Raw genomic sequence first — 22421 nt, 5'->3', positions numbered from 1 at the left:
ATACTGATGAATTTTTCTTGTCATTAAGCTATAAATATACATAGATCAGATATTTAAGTCCACAAACTCTTACTGAAAGCAATGTTCAGTGCTTTCAGTTAATAAGAGTAGAGGAGTATGCACTATTGGGGCAGTGCAGTTTTAGTTTAGATCAAAATCCAAAATACCATAAATTCAATATGAGACCAGTACACAATTATTTAATCCATTGTCAAACCCTATCTGTATAGTGCATCTGTTTTCGCTAGACTCATCAACTTTTCTAGGATTAACAGTGTTCATCCCCTAGCTAAACATGGGAGTAATAAATATCTTTGCTTATTTTAGAGTCAGAAAACTGGGCCTTGCACAGTGTAAGCACTGAAGCAGGAGCCCCAGACACCAACCAACCCTGAGAAAGGGATCAGTCCACCTGCTCTCTGATATTAGTAGCAACACTAAGCTGGGTGGGAGAGGCTAACAATGACAGGAATTCCAATCATTCCTAATGTGTTTATATAAACATATGAGAGTTATTCATTTATCCTTTAATAAAAAAAAAACCCTTCTTATGTTAATTGCCATCTTTTCCTCACAGCTTAAGTACAAGGAAGATTACAATAAAAATGTAAAGGGTCAGTGGTGTGAGACTCCTTACTTCGACGTGGCGACTGCCAGGGTGGCAATGGAGAACCTCAGCGACGTAAGAATTCACTATTTAAAGGAAAGGAAAGGATTTCAGATTTCTGCTTTTCTTTGTCCTTTTTCTGAACATAACTGTTGTGTGTTTTCCTTTCAGAGAAGATACACGCAACATTATGAGGATACAAAAGACCAAATTTATTTCATGCAAACAGAAACGCCCACTTATGATGCAAACAAGAAGGCTCGTATTGCCGCTAGTGAGGTAAGTGCGAAAACACGCACAAACACAAAGGTAACACAGTATTTTTATAGGCCCGATCTCATGCGGAAGACACGACAGAGAGTTGACCCATGTCTCAGAGCAGTGTGTGAGTCAAGAGACTCAGTCCACTCTGACGCAGGGATACACTGTATTCTGCCCACACTGCATGACTGAGAGATCCACATTTGGTTTACTGTCACCACGCACATTCGGTCTGTAGCTTTACTAGCACGCAGGAATAAAATGCGAGTCTGTGTGACAAAGCTTTTCAGTTGCTCTGCACCTCATAGCCACCCACACGTTCACACACAGGGGAAACATGCATTGTTTTCAAGAAATGCGAAAGACACACTTCTTAGCCGGCCAACCAACTGTGCCATCATTTTGAACCATGTGAACACACCTCATTATCACACTTTCCTCTCTTTTTTTTACTCACAGTGATCTGTTTCTGTCTTTAGGTCCAATACAAGAAGGAGTATGAGAAGAAAAAAGCACAGTCTGACTACAACACGCTCCCCGCCACAGAGAATCCTCTATTGAGGCAGCTCAGATATGCTGGCACTATCCTCAGTGATGTAGGTGTCTAAAAAGCCCTGTGCAGAAAGTTTATTTCTCTTCTGTGACAAAAGATAGACCTTTTGCCTTTTCAGGAAAACTAAATTATAAAATCTTAGGCTGTTGTTTAATTATTGCTTAAATTACCGGGCCAATTGCCCTGTTATTGTTGGGATAGAGTCCAGCCCCTCCCCACGACCCTGAATTGGATAAGTGGAAGTGAAATACATAGTGCTTGCTTGTTGTTTGCAATTACTCTCCTGTAGTTTTTCCTGTACCACAAGTATGTATGTAGCTGCTCATATATTTTTTATCGTTGTTTGACTTTGTTTTGTTTTTGCCGTTTCCTTTCCAGAAAGTATATAAGGCTAACTATGAGAAATCCAGGGGTTTCAGCATCAACTACTGTGACACGCCCAAGTTTCAGATGGACTCAGTACTTAAGCAGTTCTCTGATGTAAGAGAGCTCGTTGAGTTAAAATTTCTTTGAATATGAACCACTTATGTTTCTCTTTTAACACACGTTTTGATTTTCTTTTAGGCACATTACAAAGATAAGTATGAAAATGAGGTGAAGGGCCACTACATTGGAAGCTATGAGGACCTTTATATGCTTCACTGCCAGAAAGTCGAGGAAATGAAAAATGAGGTTTGTGCATTAAAAAATTTGAGCATGTATTAATATATTCCTCATCAAGCCTTTCCTCATAACACAATATTTGCTTTTTGTATTTCACAGCAACTATATAAATCTGATTATGAAGACATTAAAACTAGATGCTTCTTTCCTCAAACAATTACGCCTGAATACGAAGCTGGGAAGAAACTTCATCAATGCAACGAGGTGAGTAGTCACTGATTATAAAACTGTTCTTTGCAATAAAATGGATCCAGGTTCTTTTTGGATTTCTTATATGTATATGGACAATTAATATTTTTGTTTTGATCCTTTGGTTTTCAGAAAGTTTACCGGCAACATCCAGACACAGTGAAATTTACACAAGTGGTGGATTCACCAGTTCAAGTTCAAGCCGCCATCAACGCCAAACAGCTAAGTGACGTATGTACCTTTTTTGGACCACTTCCTCTTGGTGCTAATGTAGGAAAGTTTAGAATTTAAACTGGTACAGTAAAGCTCACAAACACCCACTGAACATTTAGGTGATACCTGCATATAATAGTACCGTTAATGTGACTATTTTGTTTTCTCGGTGTCCATTTATGGCCTGGAATTCTTGCAATCATCAGCTTGTGTCAATCCAGTTATCCTAGATATGCAGATCACCTATAAATTTGCTCAATCATCTATGAAGCCCAGCTGTCTTTCTATGGGCGCCATGGAAACTGGAGAGCCATTTCTCTGTAGTATAAATAGAAACAAGCATTCAGTTGGCCCAGAATAAACCCTGTGATCAGACAGGGGTTGGGGAGGTGGAGAAAGCAACAGTCACCATCTCTGAGCCCTGATAGCACACTACTGCCCTCCAGTGACAGAAAGTCAAATAACACCTTATCAGAAAATATACCCTGAGCAGTACTGACACAATAATATTACCATTTTGTTCTTCTGCAGTTAAACTACAAGGCAAAGTACGAGGAAATAAAAATGAAGAACAGTCTACCCCCAGACTACCCCTTCTTCATCCAGTCCAGAGTTAACGCTTTTAACCTCAGTGATGTAAGTAACTGCGATATTTGCATATCTCTAAAATTTAACTCGTATCAGCTTTGATTTCTCATACTGTCGATTTTGATTTCCTGAATGGCACACTTTCTTCTTGCAGAACTGCTATAAGTATGATTGGGAGAAAACCAAAGCGAAAAAGTTTGAGATCAAAGGGGATACCATCTCAATCCTTGCTGCCCGTGCTCACACAAACGCCATCAGTGATGTAAGTATCCTACAGTGTCAGCCTTTGTATTTGTATTTCTTTGCTTCAACAGATAAATTACCTGCAGTACCTGTTATGTATTCTAATCCATGATAAATTCTGTTCATTACTAGGTTAAATATAAAAAGGAGTATGAGAAGAACAAGGGAAAGATGGTTGGAGCCCTCAGTATTAACGACGATCCGAAGATGCTGCACTCTGTCCATGTGGCCAAAATCCAGAGTGATGTAAGTTATTAGTTGATGTCATATTTTTAATAAATATTAATTTATGGGGGTTAAAAAGAAGGGCAATTGAGTAATCTCGTTTTAATATCTTCACAGCGTGAATACAAAAAAGACTATGAAAAAGTAAAGACCAAGTATCATACACCATTGGATATGTTGTCAGTCACCTTGGCTAAGAAATCCCAGGCAATTACCAGCATGGCTGGTTACAGGAGCATCAGCACCAACTATTTCCTTCCACCTGACAGCGTCCTGCTGGATCTGGCCAAGAAAGCCAACGTTATCCAGAGTGATGTAAGTCCAAACAGACTTTAGAGACTCCAACTGCTCACAGTTTTGCTAAAGTTCTGCTTTTTTCATCATAATATGAAAACATGTCCTGATGTGCTATTGTGGGCTTAAATATTCATCAACATTTGTTTTGGTTTTGTGTGTTTCTCTGCACCAAAGAATGAGTATAAGGCTGACTACAACAGCTACACCAAAGGTACTCCATGGGTCCCATATGGCTCATTGGAAGTGGAAAAGGCTAAGAAAGCTGCAGAGATCCTCAATGAGGTATGTGTGCAACATGGCTTCTTTACATCTGCTCTCATGGTAATAACAAAATGCATATTTCAGAGCTGATAGGTCATTAAAATAATAATATTTATTTACTCTTTTCCTTCAGAAAAAATACAGAACACACCCAGACAAGATCCCCTTCACATCTATCGACGACCACCCCATCATGATGCAGGCCAAAGTCAACCAGCTTCAGAGGAGCGATGTGAGTCAAGTGTCACTGTTCATACTGGAGAAAGAATTCCTTCTGCATTTTTCCAAGATCCCTTTTAGGAAGATTCTTGTTTGCTCTTACTTTCTTTTCATTTCTGCCCTGTCACATTTATTCTTTTATAGCTGTTCTACAAGCGAGGTCTAGAGGAGATCCATCAGAAGTACTCTCTGCCCCCGGATGTCCCAGAGTTCCTTCAGGCCAAGTGCAATGCCTACAACATCAGCAAGGTGACGAATGCACATAAAAAAAGCAAAATAAATAAAATATTTTTTCAACTCACTTTTAAAACTTATATAACTGTATATCACCACAGTATGTGTGTGCATCTGTTCATGTTTGCGTAAAGCTATAATGGATACATGCCTTAAACATTGTTTATATGTTTTATGTGATTTCAGAATTACTACAAGTTTGCTTGGCAGGAGCTGATTGCTAAGGGTTATGACCTGAAGCCTGATGCCATCCCTATTGTTGCTGCCAAAGCTGCCAGACATGCAGCCAGTGATGTAAGTTTTCTGAAAGACCAAATTTGCTGCACTTTTTAAATAATTGTTACATATAAAAAACTAGAGAAGCTCCATGTGCTTTAACTCCTAGGTCCAGTACAAAAAGGCTTATGAGAAGGCGAGAGGCCACCATGTTGGCTTCCGCAGCCTCCAGGACGATCCTCTGCTGGTTCACTACATGGAGGTGGCCAGAATGCAGAGTGACAAGAACTACAAGAAGGACTACCACAAAGTCAAGCTGAAGTATCACTCCCCAGTGGACATGCTCAGTGTGGTTCAGGCTAAACATGCTTCAGCAGTGCAGACCTACATTGGCTACAAGCAGCACCACCATAAATACTTTCTTCTCCCCGATGCTATGGGTCTGCAACTTGCTCGCACCATGAACTACAATTCCAGCGATGTATGTTATTAACAATGCTTGTGACTTAATGGCAATATAAACCTTATGGACTCTCTAAAAATGGTATTTGGTCTGACAATAGTTTCTTGTTTTTCTGGGTTTTTTTCTATTTCTCAGCACAACTACAAGATGGATTATGAGACCTCGGTCAAGGGTATTGGCTGGGTTCCAATTGGTTCTCTGGAGGTTGAAAAAGCCAAAACGGCAGCAGCAGCTCTGAATGAGAAAAAGTACAGGCAGCACCCTCACACCATCAAGTTCACCAGTGCTACTGACTCCATGAGCATGGAGCTGGCTAAGACCAATGCTAAGATCATGAATGTGGTGAGAAGGACAAAACAAAATAATGACTTATGCTACATATCTAAAGTTTATTCATTTTCAGAGAAGAAATAAATTCTTGCCTTCACTGTAATTACACAGAAAGAGTACAAAGCCAGCGGAGAGAAGTTCATGCACACTTACAATCTCCCTCCTGATGCCCCCCAATTTCTGCAAGCCAGATACAATGCTGCCAACATCAGCCAGGTTAGCTGCAGATTGATTTAAGCACATATGAAACATAACATACAAAGAAATTTAATTGTGAATGTTTTTGTAACAATATTGCTGATTATCTTTTTGTTTAGAATTATTACACTTATTCTCACCGCCAAGATCTGCTCAAAGGACATCACATGAAAGAGGATTCCATTCCCATCATAGCAGCCAAAACTTCAAGAAACATTGCCAGCAATGTAAGCTGGAATTATGCTTTTCATAATAATTTTTAAATGTTAATGCATTTAATAATATTACTTATATTGCATTTTCTTTAATACAGTACAAGTATAAGCTGGCCTATGAGAAAGAAAAGGGCCACCACGTTGGCTTCCGCAGCCTCCAGGATGATCCTCTGCTGGTTCACTATATGCAAGTGGCAAAGATGCAGAGTGACAAGAACTACAAGAAGGACTACCACAAGGCCAAGCTGAAGTATCACACCCCAGTGGACATGCTCAGTGTGGCTCATGCCAAGCAGGCTTCTGCTGTTCAGACAATGGCTGGATACAAGAAGATCCCCCACAGCTTCTTGCTTCTTCCTGACAACATGCACCTGCAGCTGTGTCGCAACATGATGGAGATTCAGAGTGACGTGTGTATTCTTTTCATCTTATTATCTTTATATATTGGTCTCATCCTGGAACAACATATATAGCATTACATATATGTATATACTTCATTATGACCTTTGATTAATTTAGATTTTCTCTAAATACCCACAGAATGTCTACAAGTCAGATTACAACAGCTACTCTAAAGGTATAGGATGGGTCCCTATTGGTTCTCTGGATGTTGAAAAAGCCAAAACCGCTAAAGCTGCACTGGATGAAAGAAATTACCGCCAGCACCCCAGTAATTTCAAATATACAAGCAAGACCGATGCCATGAACATGACTCTGGCTATGGCCAACACTAAACAGATGGACATCGTAAGAATCCCTTTTCTTAACAGAAGATACTTATGTAGAGATTCTTTAAACATTCACTGTTGTTTCTTTCTTCTGACTAGACTACATACAAAGCTTCTGGAGAGAAGTTCATGCACACCTACCATCTGCCATCTGACTGCCCCGAGTTTCTCCAGGCTAAGTTTAATGCCCAGACTATTAGCGAGGTTAGAGCACAAATTATTTAACTGAATATGCAAGTTGAAGCAATAGCAATTTCTTGAGGTTCAAGGTGTATATGAGCATAGTTGTGCAAAAAATGGTTGTAACACTTTGCTGTTTATTTGCAGAGTCATTACAGGCACAAGTGGGTGGAAGACATTGCCAAGGGATATGACATGAAGCCTGATGCTATTCCCATCCTCCATGCCAAGCACGGCAGGCATATTGCCAGCAATGTATGTAATAAATGCATGTAATAAATTTAACTAAATTTCACTGTAAAAAAGAAAGAATCAACACATCACTTTTTCTTTTTTTTTTCTTTAGGTCCAGTACAAAAAAGATTATGAGAAGGCAAGAGGTCACCATGTTGGCTTCCGCAGCCTCCAGGATGATCCTCTGCTGGTTCACTACATGGAGGTGGCCAGAATGCAGAGTGACAAGAACTACAAGAAGGACTACCACAAGGCCAAGCTGAAGTATCACACCCCAGTGGACATGCTCAGTGTGGCTCATGCCAAGCAGGCTTCGGCTGTTCAGACAATGGCTGGATACAAGAAGATCCCTCACAGCTACTTGCTTCTCCCTGACAACATGCAACTGCGGCTGTGTCGAACCATGAACCTCCAGTCAAGTGATGTAAGTAGCAATGATAGTCATATGCATGCCTTTTTTAAAAAATAATCAAAACCAGATTTGAATTACAAAAGATCATTAATCTTTACTTTGGAACTAATTTGCGTCATGACTTTTTTTTCCAGAATGATTACAAATCTGACTGGAATAACTTTGTCAAAGGCATTGGATGGGTCCCTATTGGCTCGCTTGCTGTTGAAACTGCCAAGGTTGGCGGTCAGATTCAGAGTGAAAATAAGTACCGCACTCATCCATCAAATTTCAAGTTTAGCAAACTGATGGACTCCATGGACTTGGCTTTGGCTAGTGCCAACAACCAGATCATGAACAAGGTGCAGTATTTTCAGATGTGTTGCATAGGGTCACAAAATAGAGATAGTCTTGTTCGTGATAAAAATTGTGAATGACCCCTTTCACTGATTTCTTGACCTACAGAAAGCATACACCGCAGCCTGGGAGAAGGACAAAGTGACCACCCATGTCATGCCAGACGCTCCTGAGATTCTGCTGGCGAAGGCTAATGCTCTGAACATGAGCAATGTAAGGCATTACAAATTATATTTATTATTATTTATTCAATTATTTATATGATTTAACATCTATATCTTATCTAACCATTATGCTGTAAGCCATGGCTATATAATATATGTATGATCCTTAACTGTAGCGTGACCTTTCTGTCATTGTATATGTTTTCACAGAAACTTTACAAAGCTGGTGTTGTGGAGATGGCTAATAAAGGCTACAACCTCAAAGCAGATGCTATCCCCATTCTGGCTGCCAAGGCTGGCACCACCATTGCCAGCAACGTAAGTAGACAATAAAGCAAATCTAGCAAGTTAAGGAGTTTATTTCCTACAGCCCATTACAGATGCTGACCAAGTGCACATTTATTGTTACAGTTCAAGTACAAATTGGCTTATGAGAAGGCGAGAGGCCACCATGTTGGCTTCCGCAGCCTGCAGGATGATCCTCTGCTGGTTCACTACATGCAAGTGGCAAAGATGCAGAGTGACAAGAACTACAAGAAGGACTACCACAAGGCCAAGCTGAAGTATCACTCCCCAGTGGACATGCTCAGTGTGGTCCATGCCAAGCAGGCTTCTGCTGCTCAGACTATGGCTGGATACAGACACATTCAGCACACTAATGCTCTCCTGCCTGATGCCATAAACCTGGAACTTGCTCGTAACATGCAGCTCATTGCTAGTGATGTATGTATAACAATTTGAATAGATGACAATTTTACACAGTTACTGCCCTTATTGTGCATAGCTGTGCTGCACTGTGAAAAAACAATTGTGTATTCCCCTCAGAACCAGTACAAGAGTGAGTATGAGCACTACATCAAAGGAATAGGATGGGTCCCTATTGGATCACTTTCAGTTGAGACTGCTAAAGTTGGCGGTCAAATTCTTAGTGAAAAGAAATACCGCACTCATCCATCCAACCTCAAGTACAGCAAGCTGATGGACTCTATGGACTTGACTCTGGCTACTGCCAACAATCAGATCATGAACAAGGTGAAATCTTTTAACTTTAATTGGAGAACAAAGCCACACAATATTGCCAAAAACATTGTTCAGAACTGACACTATTATTTCATTTTTCTAATGCTTTTTTCTTGCAGAAAGCATACACTGCAGCATGGGAAAAGGACAAACTGACTGTTCATATTATGCCAGATGCTCCTGAGATTCTCCTTGCAAAGGCTAATGCCCTCAATATGAGCAATGTAAGGGGAATCCGTCAAATTAATAAACCTACTGAGTCTTGTTATTTATTAGGCTGTTAATGCAAATCACTTACCTTAGTCGTATGTAATTTCAGAAACTTTACAAAGCTGGTGTTGTGGAGATGGCTAATAAAGGCTACAACCTCAAAGCAGATGCTATCCCCATTCTGGCTGCCAAGGCTGGCACCACCATTGCCAGCAACGTAAGTAGAAAATAAAGTAAATGTAGCAAGTCAAGGGGTTTATTTCCTACAGCCCATCACACATGCTGACCAAGTGTGTATTTATTATTACAGTACAAGTACAAATTGGCTTATGAGAAGGCGAGAGGCCACCATGTTGGCTTCCGCAGCCTCCAGGATGATCCTCTGCTGGTTCACTACATGGAGTTGGCAAAGATGCAGAGTGACAAGAACTACAAGAAGGACTACCACAAGGCCAAGCTGAAGTATCACTCCCCAGTGGACATGCTCAGTGTGGTCCATGCCAAGCAGGCTTCTGCTGCTCAGACTATGGCTGGATACAGACACATTCAGCACACTAATGCTCTCCTGCCTGATGCCATGAACCTGGAACTTGTTCGTAACATGCAGTTTATTGCCAGTGATGTATGTATAAAAGTTTGAACAGATAACAATTTTACATGATTGCTACCATTATTGTGCTGCACTGTGAAATAAACATTTGTGTATTCCCCGCAGAACCAGTACAAGAGTGAGTATGAGCACTACATCAAAGGAATAGGATGGGTCCCTATTGGATCGCTGGATGTTGAGAAAGTAAAATCAGCAGGGAAGGCCCTCAATGAGAAACTGTACCGTCAGCCTCCTAGCAACTTCAAATTCACCAAAGATATGCACTCTATGGACTTGACACTGGCCACTGCCAACAACCAGATTATGGATAAGGTACAGAAGAGAATCTGTCATGAACAGTGTTGGGGAGTAACGGAATACATGTACCACCGTTACGTATTTAAAATACAAAATATGAGTAACTGTATTCCGTTACAGTTACCGTTTAAAAAGGTGGTATTCAGAATACAGTTACTTTGTTGAAATTAATGGATTACACGGCGGTACTTTCCTGTTTCATAAGACTATGAACTCTATATTTCTGGTAATTCCACGCCGGTGGAAACCCAAACAAAACACGCATTAAGAGGCTCTAATGACCGTGTCTCAATCTCACGGCACATGTTACCCTTTACTACGGTTCGGAGCCGCGGACCTGTTTTATATATGCGCGGAACAGTTTTCTATACGAGATCGCTGCAAAAAGTACCTAATGTTCACCTACTGTTACTCATTTTATATTAAGATTTAAAAATCTAGTTGGTATTGGTATGGCGAGTAACCTTCAGTAATAGTAATAAATCACACAGCAATAGTACATTCATATAGTTGTAAAAAGCATGATAATATATTAAGTAATCCAAAGTATTCAGAATACGTTACTCTCATTGAGTAACGTATTGGAATACGTTACAAAATACATTTTGGGGCATGTAATCTGTAGTGGAATACATTTTAAAAGTAACCTTCCCAACACTGGTCATGAATATAACTGAAAAGTACTTTTTATTTTATGTGAAGCCGATAATTACATTTTGCTTCTTTAGCAATCCTACATCAAAGCCTGGGAAAAAGACAAGACTTCAATCCATGTCATGCCTGATGCAATGGGCATTGTTCTGGCACGGGAAAACAGGAAGAACTACAGTGAGGTATCGTATAATATGCAGTTTCCTGTCTGTAATGATATGGATGACAGTTAGGGAAACAATTACACTAATACTATTAGCATCTCCATTTGAAGGTAGACATGGTTTCCTTGTTGACACTATTTCTTGCTATAGAAACTGTACAAGTTGGATCATGAACTATCCAAGAAGAAGGGCCATAATCTTCGTAGCGATGCCATTGCCGTCCAAGCTGCTAAAGCCTCCACTACAATTGCTAGTGATGTAAGTGTCAGTTTATATTCTCTTTACTGTATTACTTTATGTGAATATTTATTCTAATATGCTGTTTGGTGACTAAACGTCACACTATTGCTTTTTTAGTACAAGTACAAGACAGGATACCGTAAGCAAGTGGGTCACCACATCGGTGCTCGCAGCATCCAGGACGACCCTCTGCTCATGCTGGCTCTGAACTCAGCCAAGATTGCCAGTGATGCTCTGTACAAGAAGGACTTCAACAAGTCCAAGACCAAGTTCCACCTACCAGTGGACATGATGGCCTTTGAACTGGCCAAGAAGAACCAGATCCAAGTCAACCATTTCAACTACATCACCCGACTGCACAACTGGACGTGCCTGCCAGACTCCAATGATGTGGTCCAGGCCAGACATGCGTATAACATACAAAGTGATGTGAGTATATTTTAATAATTTATATTATGATAATATTATTATATTGCAGGACTCGTGTTTTTTTTTACTATATATCATTTTTGTTGTCCACCAGATTCAACCATTGCAAATCATTCTTGGTTTTTGTTTTTTCTTCCAGGCTGTTTACAAGGAGGATCTGAAGATGCTGCAGGGTATTGGTTGGGTGCCAATAGGTTCATTAGATGTTGAGAAGGTGAAGAAAGCTGGTGAGATCCTGAGTGAGAAAAAGTATCGTCAGCACCCGAGCAACTACAAGTTTAAAATATCCACTGAAGACATGCCCATAGCACTGGCTAAGGCCAATGCTCAGGTTATGAATAAGGTATGAAATCCCATTTAAAACCTCCATCAGCCATACTGGATGTTGTATGTAAATTAAGTTATTGTAAAATTCACACAGAGGTCACAATGTAAGTACTTTTTGTCTTTTTTTTTTTTTCATTTTTGTTACTGCAGAAAGCATACATTGAAACCTGGGAGAACGAGAAGACAAAGATCCATGTCATGCCCGATGCTATGGATGTCCTTCTGGCCAAAGCAAACAATGTTAACTACAGTGTGGTATGTAGGCATTTGTGGTGTAGAAAGACTCACATCACTTATGAATTTTAAATGTATATAACTTCCATCTGTTGGATCATTGTGTTTCCTTACAGAAAAAGTACAAGCAGGCATATGAAGACTCCAAGAAGAAGGGCTATGATCTGCGCAACGATGCCATTTCCATCATTGCGGCGAGAGCTTCCAGGGACATTGCCAGTGATGTGTGTCTTTAATCTGAATTATTTACATAAAAAAATATAATAATTGTATCATAATAATAGTGCAAATATATTAGTTTTGATATTGATTTATAGGGCTTATTAATGCATACATGAATTTTTTAAAAATAAAACCCATTGTACAGCATGTATAAAACTGTTTAAAGGCAGTGATGATATTATTTTATTTTTCATCCAGTACAAGTACAAGACAGGATACCGTAAGCAGGTCGGTCACCACATCGGTGCTCGCAGCATCCAGGACGACCCTCTGCTCATGCTGGCTCTGAACTCAGCCAAGATTGCCAGTGATGCTCTGTACAAGAAGGACTTCAACAAGTCCAAGACCAGGTTCCACCTGCCAGTGGACATGCTCAATCTGGAACTGGCCAAGAAATGCCAGATCCAAGTCAACGACTTCAACTACAGAACTCACCTGCACCAGTGGACGTGCCTGCCAGACTCTAATGATGTGGTTCAGGCCAGACATGCATATGACCTGCAGAGTGATGTGTGTATATATTTATAATTTATATATATATATATATATATATATACACAGTTTCTATATTCTATATTTCTACATATAGTTTTTTGTATATCTGCCAACTTTTGCCACAACACTTTCTTTCTTTTTTTCTAGGCTGTGTACAAGGAGGATCTGAAGATTTTGCAGGGTATTGGTTGGGTGCCAATAGGTTCATTAGATGTTGAGAAGGTGAAGAAAGCTGGTGAGATCCTGAGTGAGAGAAAGTATCGTCAGCACCCGAGCAAATACGGTTTTAAAATATCCACTGAAGACATGCCCATAGCACTGGCTAAGGCCAATGCTCAGGTTATGAACAAGGTAAAAATTCAATAACACTCAAAATGCAGCAAAGTATAACTAATACAGAATGACTTTGGTGAAGTACTAATGCTGACATGGTAAAGAAATGATTCTGTGCACAGCTTCATGGTTGATAGTGTTTACATTTTTCCATGATTACAGAGAGCATACATTGAAGCCTGGGAGAACGTGAAGACAAAGATCCATGTCATGCCTGATGCTATGGATGTCCTTCTGGCTAAAGCAAACAATGTTAACTACAGTGTGGTATGTAGGAAATTAAAACGTTTTACTGTTTAAGCAATTTAAACATTTGTTTTGAATAATTAATTCAGATCATTGAATTTATTGCATTAATATCTTGATAAGATGTCAAGGCAGGTATTTAAGTATTCATGATTCTGAACACTATTATTTGTTGTTTTTATTACATGTTTAAAATCTGTTTTTTGTGATCATGAACAGAAAAAGTACAAGCAGGCATATGAAGATTCCAAGAAGAAGGGCTACGATATGCGAAATGACGCCATATCCATCATTGCAGCCAGAGCTTCCAGGGACATTGCCAGTGATGTAAGCTCACTGGATCTGAACAATGATAAACTTTTATATTTAAATATCAGACCCCGCTAACTCCAATCATTATTTTCACAGTACAAGTACAAGACAGGATACCGTAAGCAGGTCGGTCACCACATCGGTGCTCGCAGCATCCAGGACGACCCTCTGCTCATGCTGGCTCTGAACTCAGCCAAGATCGCCAGTGATGCTCTGTACAAGAAGGACTTCAACAAGTCCAAGACCAGGTTCCACCTGCCAGTGGACATGCTCAATCTGGAACTGGCCAAGAAATGCCAGATCCAAGTCAACGACTTCAACTACAGAACTCACCTGCACCAGTGGACATGCCTGCCAGACTCCAATGATGTGGTTCAGGCCAGACATGCATATGACCTGCAGAGTGATGTGAGTCTTTGAATTTCAGTGGTGTAAAATAATCATGTTAATTAATAAATATATTTTCCAGTTTTAGAATATTTTTAATCATAATAAATCCTTTTTTCCTCAAGGCTGTCTACAAGGAGGATCTGAAGATTTTGCAGGGTATTGGTTGGGTGCCAATAGGTTCATTAGATGTTGAGAAGGTGAAGAAAGCTGGTGAGATCCTGAGTGAGAGAAAGTATCGTCAGCACCCGAGCAACTACAAGTTTAAAATATCCACTGAAGACATGCCCATAGCACTGGCTAAGGCCAATGCTCAGGTTATGAACAAGGTATGAAATCCCATTTGAAATCTACATCAGCCATACTGGATTTTGTATTTAAATTAAGTTATTATAAAATGTATATATACATTTACAAGTAGTAATGTAAACAGTTGCTCATTATCTGTTTTTGTTACTGCAGAAAGCATACATTGAAGCTTGGGAGAACGAGAAGACAAAGATCCATCTCATGCCCGATGCTATGGATGTCCTTCTGGCCAAAGCAAACAACGTTAACTACAGTGTGGTATGTAGGCATTTGTGGTGTAGAAAGACTCACATCACTTATGAATTTTAAATGTATATAACTTCCATCTGTTGGATCATTGTGTTTCCTTACAGAAAAAGTACAAGCAGGCATATGAAGACTCCAAGAAGAAGGGCTATGATCTGCGCAACGATGCCATTTCCGTCATTGCAGCGAGAGCTTCCAGGGACATCGCCAGTGATGTGTGTCTTTAATCTGAATTATTTACATAAGAATAAATAATAGTACGATATAGGTATAATAGATTTGATACGGCACTGTAAAGGGCTTGGTAAAATGTAAATGTATAAGAAAATAATAATCAATAAAATTCATCATACACAATGTATAAAACTCTTCAAAGACATTGATGATAATATTTTATTTTTCATCCAGTACAAGTACAAGACAGGATACCGTAAGCAGGTCGGTCACCACATCGGTGCTCGCAGCATCCACGACGACCCCCTCGTCATGCTGGCTCTGAACTCAGCCAAGATTGCCAGTGATGCTCTGTACAAGAAGGACTTCAACAAGTCCAAGACCAGGTTCCACCTGCCAGTGGACATGCTCAATCTGGAACTGGCCAAGAAATGCCAGATCCAAGTCAACGACTTCAACTACAGAACTCACCTGCACCAGTGGACATGCCTGCCAGACTCCAATGATGTGGTCCAGGCCAGACATGCATATGACCTGCAGAGTGATGTAATAGTTGTTTTCATGATTCTTTATGTTGCTTTTTAATTCTGTGTTTGTGCTACAAAGTATATCACAAGGCTGTTCTGCCGTGTATGCCAGGCTGTCTACAAAGCTGACCTGAAGTGGCTCCAGGGCCTGGGTTGGGTCCCCATTGGCTCACTTGATGTGGAGAAAGCTAAGAAGGCTGCAGAAGTTTTGAGTGAAAGGAAGTACCGCCAGCATCCCAGCAAAGTTCCATTTACCAGCCCAGTAGATGCCATGAATCTTGTGCTGGCAAAGAATAACGCCCTAACCATGAACAAGGTAGAATTCTTCATTAAAGACTTTCAAAGCCATTTCTATCTGGTTATCACTTTTGTCAGAATCATTAATTAACGCTGCATTATTTGTGTTTTTTCCAGCACCTCTACACTGAAGCATGGGAGAAGGACAAGACCACGCTGCACATTAAACCTGACACTCCTGAGATCGTCCTCTCACAACAAAATGCAATAACCATGAGCAAAGTTAGTATCATTTCAGAGCATGATTTATTATGTCAACAAGAATACTTTCAAAATATTTTCAATATTTATAATAATTAAAAAAAAATGGAAAATACCTGTTAGGAGTTAAGTGTACTTATTAAGACATTAAGCTTCATTCAGAATGCTTTGGCTTGAGTTACTAGGACACTGATATTCTTACAGTAGACTTTGCGAATATGATCCCTTAAGCAAACCTTATGACTTTATAATGAGTTGCCAAAACTAGAACATTGAAAGTTAAAGTAAAGGTTGAAGTTTAGTTAAAAAAATGTGCATATGTCTTATTTTGCAGAAACTATACAGACAAGGATATGAAGAAACTATCAAGAAAGGCTATTTCCTCCCTGTGGATGCAATCTCTGTAAAGGCTGCTAAGGCCTCCAGGGAAATCATCAGTGACGTAAGTGGTCATACTGTACCAAGTGTCTGTTTAGTGACACTTTAACATAATTTAAGCATTGTTCTACTTGTAACATAAATTTTTTTTCGGCTAATTTTATCCAGTACAAGTACAAGACAGGATACCGTAAGCAGGTCGGTCACCACATCGGCGCTCGCAGCATCCACGACGACCCCCTCGTCATGCTGGCTCTGAACTCAGCCAAGATTGCCAGTGATGCTCTGTACAAGAAGGACTTCAACAAGTCCAAGACCAAGTTCAACCTGCCAGTGGACATGCTCAATCTGGAACTGGCCAAGAAATGCCAGATCCAAGTCAACGACTTCAACTACAGAACTCACCTGCACCAGTGGACGTGCCTGCCAGACTCCAATGATGTGGTTCAGGCCAGAAAGGCCTACGATCTCCAGAGTGACGTAAGTCCTTTTGCGGGATACTCAGTGAACCATGCTGCTGATTTTGTCACTATTCTTGTGTTCTGATGTTCGAATTCATGTATACTTTTCTAGGCTGTATACAAAGCTGACTTGGATGAGGTTGTTGGTGTTGGATGGATCCCCATTGGATCACTGGACGTGCTGAAGGCCAAGAACGCTGCAAAAATTCTCAGCGACCGCCTCTATAAGCAGAGACCAGACACACTGAAATATAAGACCGACATGACTTCCATGCCTTTAGTCTTAGCCAAAACAAATGCTGATATCATGAATAAGGTAAAGTGTATTATGTTTGTAATTCCATTGATTTGCCTTCTGTTAAGTCCTCTTGTTTGCACTTTCTGTTTCATTCTCTCTTTTGTGTTTCCCACCACAGAGAACCTACGTTGCTGCTTGGGATGCTGAAAAGATTAAGGTCCATGTGCCCCCTGACATCCCTGAGCTGTTGCTTGCCAAAGCTAATGCTTACAACATCAGCAAGGTACTTTTTGTCTGCACAAATGATGAGGACAATAAAATCCAAGTAGATAAAATTGATTTTTTAGGGGTTTTTTTTCTTCATGTGCAGATAAAAATATTCTCCTATGTGTCAATTTGTATTTTTGCATTTGAAATGATTCAATGATTATTATCAAATATAAATATGTGATTCTTGAAAAGTTTAAAAAAAAAAACAAGAGTGGCATATTGAAGGGAATAGTAGTTTGTCCTCTGTGTACTTGCTAACATATGACTTGCTAAAATTAGCTTGAGAATTCCCAGATTAAATGTATCTATTTATTTTCAGAAAATATACAAGGAAGCCGTTGAGGATATTTTCAGAAAGGGCTATGACCTCAAGCCCGATGCTGTCTCTGTCGTTGCTGCCAAACATGGAAGAGAAATCATCAGCGATGTAGGTGACATTGTTTTTCCTTCTCTGTTATTGACTTTATTTGCTTAAATTTATTGTGTTAACTTTGATTTCCTACCTGCTCGCCACACAGTATAAGTACAAGACGGGATACCGAAAACAGGTCGGTCACCACATTGGGGCTCTCAGTGTCCAGGACGACCCTCTAATTGTGTTGGCTTTGAATTCGGGCAAGATCGCCAGTGATGTTTTGTACAAGAAGGACTTCAACAAGTCCAAGACCAAGTTCCACCTGCCAGTGGACATGCTCAATCTGGAACTGGCCAAGAAATGCCAGATCCAAGTCAACGACTTCAACTACAGAACTCACCTGCACAACTGGACGTGCCTGCCAGACTCCAATGATGTGGTTCAGGCCAGAAAGGCTTATGACCTGCAGAGTGATGTGAGCACTTATCACTTTTTGCTGAATATTAGCTCCAGTCTCTGTCTTCTGTGGCTTATCTGTAGCTGTGACCTGTGGTTCTTCTTCTCCTTCGGCTTGCAGGCTGTGTATAAGGCTGATATGGAATGGATCAAGGGAATGGGATGGGTGCCAATTGGTTCAATTGATGTGGAGAAAGCCAAGAAAGCGGCAGAGATTCTGAGTGAGAGAAAGTATCGTCAGCATCCCAGCAACTTCAAGTTCACTGCTAATACAGCTGACATGCCATATGCCCTTGCTCAGGCCAATGCCCAGGTTATGGACAAGGTACAGATAGCACATCTTATCCATTATTGTTCTGTGGGAGCCAGGTCTTTAAAAGTAGTGCATCAAAAGTATATGAGGTTATTTTTGTGTCACACCAATGAAACTAACTTTTTATTTTGTAGGGCTTTGAGTCATTTTATGTATACTGAGTATATTAATCTGCTTTTTACAGAAAGCCTACATTGCTGCCTGGGAGAATGATAAGACCAACATTCATGTAATGCCTGACACCCCAGAGATCGTCTTGGCCCAGCAGAATAAACTCAACACCAGTCTGGTAATACAGTCTCTTCTTGCATAGGTTTTACAACATGTTAGCATGGTACAAATGATTATGTTTTCATAGGTACTGCTCTTTGTATTACAGTGTATAGAACATGAGACCCTAAAAGCATTATTCTTTTATCTCCAGAAATTTTATCGTGAAGGCTATATGGAAATGATCAACAAAGGCTACTACCTTCCCAAGGATGCAATCTCTGTTATATCAGCCAAGGCTTCCAGAGACATCATCAGTGATGTAAGTTTATGTTTCCCACTTGCTCCAGTTTGTCTTTTTGTTGCTTCACCACAGTAAATGTAGGGTTATTTTTGAATTTATTTTGAAACTGATGCATTATTTCTATCCATATTTTCAGTACAAATACAAGGCTGGTTTCCGCAGGCAGTGTGGCCATCACATCGGTGCTCTCAGTGTGAAAGATGATCCACTAATTATGCTGGCCGCTAATGCAGGGAAGATTGTCAGCGACAATGTCTATAAGAAAGACTTTAACAAGACCAAGACCAAGTTCCACCTCCCAGTAGATATGCTGACAATTGAACTGGCCAAGAAATGCCAGATCCAAGTCAACGACTTCAACTACAGAACTTACCTGCACCAGTGGACGTGCCTGCCAGACTCCAATGATGTTGTGCAGGCTAGAAAAGTCTATGATTTGCAGAGTGATGTAAGTACATGCTGGTGTTGTAGAAAGCACTTTTTTGGATTTTAATCGATTGTTCAATTATTTTCAGAACATTTAAGCCTCTATCTGTCTCTAACTGATTAAATAGACCTTTTTACATCCATTTTGAGTCATCCCACAGTTTGTCAAATTCAAACCATACATGAACAAATTCTGTATTTAATTAAGTTCAAACTGATTTTTGTGTTTGTAGGCTGTGTACAAAGCTGATCTGGAGTGGCTCAGGGGATGCGGTTGGTCACCTCATGACTGTATAGATGTTGTCAAAGTGAAGCATGCCCAGACTGTCCTCAATGAAAGGCTCTACCGCCAACACCCAAGTACGGTCAAGTTCACCAGTGTCGTTGACCTCCCAGCTATTGTCTTGTCCAAGCAAAATGCTGAAAACCTCAGTGATGTGAGTAACATCTTTCTGTAGTTTCTTGGATTTTTTTTAAAATTGTGAAACCCAAATATTTGATAAAAATATCTATTCAAGTGGATAAGATGAAGTGGATAAGATGAAGCAGTTAATGTTTTTCTTTTTTATCTCTGACAGAGGAAATATAGGGAAGTCTGGGATAAAGACAAGCTCACCATTCATGTGCCACCCGACACCCCCACCTTTGAACTCGCCAAGGCCAACGCTGTTAATATCAGCAATGTACGTTTGCGTTTACTTTACCAGCGTTTACTTTTTAACTTGTCTGTGCAGACGCATCCTTTGTTGATTTTTGTTGATTTATTTGTTGATTTTTTTAAAACTTTATTTCTTGTTCTGTGCAGAAATTGTACACAAAGGCATGGGATGACCAGAAAGCAGGAGCCTACCATATCAAGGAGGATGCTATCTCTGTGCTAAAGGCTAAAGCTTCCAGAGATATTAGCAGTGATGTAAGTTAAAAAAACAAAACAAAATTAACATTAATAAATGATCTACTTGCTGACTACGTCTAGTCCTACTTGCATTAACCTTTAATTTCTGCTCCCTTTAGTACAAGTACAAGACGGGATACCGAAAACAGGTCGGTCACCACATTGGGGCTCTCAGTGTCCAAGACGACCCTCTAATCGTGCTGGCTCTGAACTCAGGCAAGATCGCCAGTGATGTTCTGTACAAAAAGGACTTCAACAAGTCCAAGACCAAGTTCAACCTGCCAGTGGACATGCTCAATCTGGAACTGGCCAAGAAATGCCAGATCCAAGTCAACGACTTCAACTATAGAACTCACCTGCACCAGTGGACGTGCCTGCCAGACTCCAATGATGTGGTCCAGGCCAGAAAGGCCTACGATCTCCAGAGTGATGTAAGTTTATAGTTGCACATGTGGGTAGTATTCTACCAATCAAAAGTGTCAGTGTAGTCAGAAAGTAGAGAACAGATCATAAACATTTATTAAATGTAAATCCTTTTACTCGTTTTACTCATTCGGCAGCCAAATACACTTTTTACTGTTTTTACAGTGGATAAAATACATTACAGTTTTTCCCCTAATACTATTGTTTTCACTCTTCAGTCCAGTTCATCCAGTTACAATGTTTCAACTTTTGTCCTATAGTGTACAGTTGCATAAATTATCTGCCTGCTTTCTTTTCTCAGGCTGTTTACAAAGCTGATATGGAGTGGATACGTGGATGTGGATGGATGCCACATGAGTCCGTAGAGGTGTTGAAGGTGAAGCATGCGCAGAAGATCCTGGCTGATGTAAGTTTGTACCTCACTAAGACTTAAAAACAAATAAAAAGTATGTGTATGCACACTGAATAGTTTTTTCCATTTCTTTCTTGTATAGAGAGGCTATCGGATCAAGTTGGATAAACAGCAATTCATGGTTCCAGCTGACAGAATTGACTTAGTCCGTGCCAGGAATGCTGCTGAAGTCCTGAATGAGGTGGGGATGATTGTCTGTCATCAAAATGCTGCTTGGTTTTGACTTTTTGTTCTTAATGTGAACCGTGTGGCAAAATAATGCTAGTGGCAAATTCCAGGTAGCTGAATTTTGATCTCCCACTTTGCTCAGGCTAAATATCGTGAGGCCTGGCACCAGGACAAGACCAAGTACTCATTGGTGGACACACCATCTCTTGCCACAGCCAGAGAAGTGGCGAAGAATGTTCACCCGGTAAGACTGATGGCATATATGACGCATTTTCTGCATATTTTAACTCAGCAAATTTCAGCCTTGTGCAGTTCCTGCTTTATTATTAGCAAAATAAGTGATACATTATCTTTTGTAGAAACTGTACACCAAAGAATGGGATAAGGTCAAAGCTACAGGATACTTCATGCCTCCAGATGCTGTACCAATCAAGCAGTGCATCCAGACAACTAAAGTGCAAAGCAAAGTAAGTAGTAGGATAAAATTTAATCAGGTTTGATTTAACTGACAACTTAATAATGTGGTAAAAATAAGTTCTTTCTTTTTTTTGCCTGTCTTGTAGCATAAATACCTGGAGGGATACCGTAAGCAGGTCGGTCACCACATTGGTGCTCTCAGCATCCAAGACGACCCTCTGCTCATGCTGGCTCTGAACTCAGCCAAGATCGCCAGTGATGCTCTGTACAAGAAGGACTTCAACAAGTCCAAGACCAAGTTCAACCTGCCAGTGGACATGCTGCAGTTTGAACTGGCGAAGAAATGCCAGATCCAGGTCAACGACGACAACTACAGAACTCGCCTGCACCAGTGGACGTGCCTGCCAGACCAGAACGATGTTATCCAGGCTCGCAAAGCCTATGATCTGCAAAGCGATGTAAAGCACATTTGTAACTATTAATCATATTGACATAATAATCTGACAGAAACTTCTGTCTTGACTTCCTAACATGCATCTTGCTTTCGATCTCTAGCACGTCTATAAGTCAGATCTGGAATGGCTCCGAGGCTGTGGCTGGGTAGCAGCTGACTCTGTTGAACATGTGAAGGTCAAGAAGGCCCAGGAGATTCTCAATGATGTATGTTTACTGCATTACATGACATTCAGCCTCTTTTTCAGTTGGTTTTTTTAATCACATGTTGAGTCATTGTGT

General features: G+C 40.3%; 1 protein-coding gene across 18 annotated transcripts in view; it reads left to right on the top strand.

Annotated features, from left to right (window-relative positions):
• The window catches only part of neb (nebulin), a 60707-nt gene that overhangs the window by 8009 nt on the left and 30277 nt on the right, over nucleotides 1-22421 (top strand). For all 18 annotated transcript variants that reach the window (XM_084909061.1, XM_084909071.1, XM_084909068.1 and 15 more), the window contains 70 exons: nucleotides 578-682; nucleotides 779-886; nucleotides 1348-1464; nucleotides 1800-1901; nucleotides 1986-2093; nucleotides 2184-2288; nucleotides 2406-2504; nucleotides 3018-3122; nucleotides 3229-3336; nucleotides 3450-3563; nucleotides 3660-3857; nucleotides 4014-4121; nucleotides 4234-4332; nucleotides 4464-4568; nucleotides 4740-4847; nucleotides 4939-5250; nucleotides 5368-5574; nucleotides 5674-5778; nucleotides 5880-5987; nucleotides 6074-6385; nucleotides 6516-6722; nucleotides 6803-6907; nucleotides 7031-7138; nucleotides 7230-7541; nucleotides 7664-7870; nucleotides 7974-8078; nucleotides 8240-8347; nucleotides 8441-8752; nucleotides 8855-9061; nucleotides 9169-9273; nucleotides 9369-9476; nucleotides 9570-9881; nucleotides 9975-10181; nucleotides 10895-10999; nucleotides 11132-11239; nucleotides 11339-11650; nucleotides 11790-11993; nucleotides 12128-12232; nucleotides 12328-12435; nucleotides 12632-12943; nucleotides 13076-13279; nucleotides 13424-13528; nucleotides 13727-13834; nucleotides 13916-14227; nucleotides 14332-14535; nucleotides 14669-14773; nucleotides 14869-14976; nucleotides 15170-15481; nucleotides 15575-15778; nucleotides 15877-15981; nucleotides 16295-16402; nucleotides 16507-16818; nucleotides 16912-17115; nucleotides 17216-17320; nucleotides 17627-17734; nucleotides 17826-18137; nucleotides 18240-18443; nucleotides 18616-18720; nucleotides 18856-18963; nucleotides 19082-19393; nucleotides 19605-19808; nucleotides 19950-20054; nucleotides 20177-20284; nucleotides 20386-20697; nucleotides 20991-21095; nucleotides 21184-21282; nucleotides 21412-21513; nucleotides 21629-21736; nucleotides 21833-22144; nucleotides 22242-22346. In XM_084909061.1, the coding sequence (XP_084765187.1) occupies nucleotides 578-682; nucleotides 779-886; nucleotides 1348-1464; nucleotides 1800-1901; nucleotides 1986-2093; nucleotides 2184-2288; nucleotides 2406-2504; nucleotides 3018-3122; nucleotides 3229-3336; nucleotides 3450-3563; nucleotides 3660-3857; nucleotides 4014-4121; nucleotides 4234-4332; nucleotides 4464-4568; nucleotides 4740-4847; nucleotides 4939-5250; nucleotides 5368-5574; nucleotides 5674-5778; nucleotides 5880-5987; nucleotides 6074-6385; nucleotides 6516-6722; nucleotides 6803-6907; nucleotides 7031-7138; nucleotides 7230-7541; nucleotides 7664-7870; nucleotides 7974-8078; nucleotides 8240-8347; nucleotides 8441-8752; nucleotides 8855-9061; nucleotides 9169-9273; nucleotides 9369-9476; nucleotides 9570-9881; nucleotides 9975-10181; nucleotides 10895-10999; nucleotides 11132-11239; nucleotides 11339-11650; nucleotides 11790-11993; nucleotides 12128-12232; nucleotides 12328-12435; nucleotides 12632-12943; nucleotides 13076-13279; nucleotides 13424-13528; nucleotides 13727-13834; nucleotides 13916-14227; nucleotides 14332-14535; nucleotides 14669-14773; nucleotides 14869-14976; nucleotides 15170-15481; nucleotides 15575-15778; nucleotides 15877-15981; nucleotides 16295-16402; nucleotides 16507-16818; nucleotides 16912-17115; nucleotides 17216-17320; nucleotides 17627-17734; nucleotides 17826-18137; nucleotides 18240-18443; nucleotides 18616-18720; nucleotides 18856-18963; nucleotides 19082-19393; nucleotides 19605-19808; nucleotides 19950-20054; nucleotides 20177-20284; nucleotides 20386-20697; nucleotides 20991-21095; nucleotides 21184-21282; nucleotides 21412-21513; nucleotides 21629-21736; nucleotides 21833-22144; nucleotides 22242-22346 (11595 nt within the window). The remainder of the gene's footprint in view (nucleotides 1-577; nucleotides 683-778; nucleotides 887-1347; nucleotides 1465-1799; nucleotides 1902-1985; nucleotides 2094-2183; nucleotides 2289-2405; nucleotides 2505-3017; nucleotides 3123-3228; nucleotides 3337-3449; nucleotides 3564-3659; nucleotides 3858-4013; nucleotides 4122-4233; nucleotides 4333-4463; nucleotides 4569-4739; nucleotides 4848-4938; nucleotides 5251-5367; nucleotides 5575-5673; nucleotides 5779-5879; nucleotides 5988-6073; nucleotides 6386-6515; nucleotides 6723-6802; nucleotides 6908-7030; nucleotides 7139-7229; nucleotides 7542-7663; nucleotides 7871-7973; nucleotides 8079-8239; nucleotides 8348-8440; nucleotides 8753-8854; nucleotides 9062-9168; nucleotides 9274-9368; nucleotides 9477-9569; nucleotides 9882-9974; nucleotides 10182-10894; nucleotides 11000-11131; nucleotides 11240-11338; nucleotides 11651-11789; nucleotides 11994-12127; nucleotides 12233-12327; nucleotides 12436-12631; nucleotides 12944-13075; nucleotides 13280-13423; nucleotides 13529-13726; nucleotides 13835-13915; nucleotides 14228-14331; nucleotides 14536-14668; nucleotides 14774-14868; nucleotides 14977-15169; nucleotides 15482-15574; nucleotides 15779-15876; nucleotides 15982-16294; nucleotides 16403-16506; nucleotides 16819-16911; nucleotides 17116-17215; nucleotides 17321-17626; nucleotides 17735-17825; nucleotides 18138-18239; nucleotides 18444-18615; nucleotides 18721-18855; nucleotides 18964-19081; nucleotides 19394-19604; nucleotides 19809-19949; nucleotides 20055-20176; nucleotides 20285-20385; nucleotides 20698-20990; nucleotides 21096-21183; nucleotides 21283-21411; nucleotides 21514-21628; nucleotides 21737-21832; nucleotides 22145-22241; nucleotides 22347-22421) is intronic.

Source organism: Perissodus microlepis, chromosome 16 (genome assembly GCF_051167445.1).
Source record: "Perissodus microlepis isolate ML-2025 ecotype Zambia chromosome 16, ASM5116744v1, whole genome shotgun sequence".
Taxonomy (NCBI): Eukaryota; Metazoa; Chordata; class Actinopteri; order Cichliformes; family Cichlidae; genus Perissodus; species Perissodus microlepis.
Note: the sequence above shows the minus strand (reverse complement) of the source record. Positions and strands in the feature narration are given on the sequence as shown.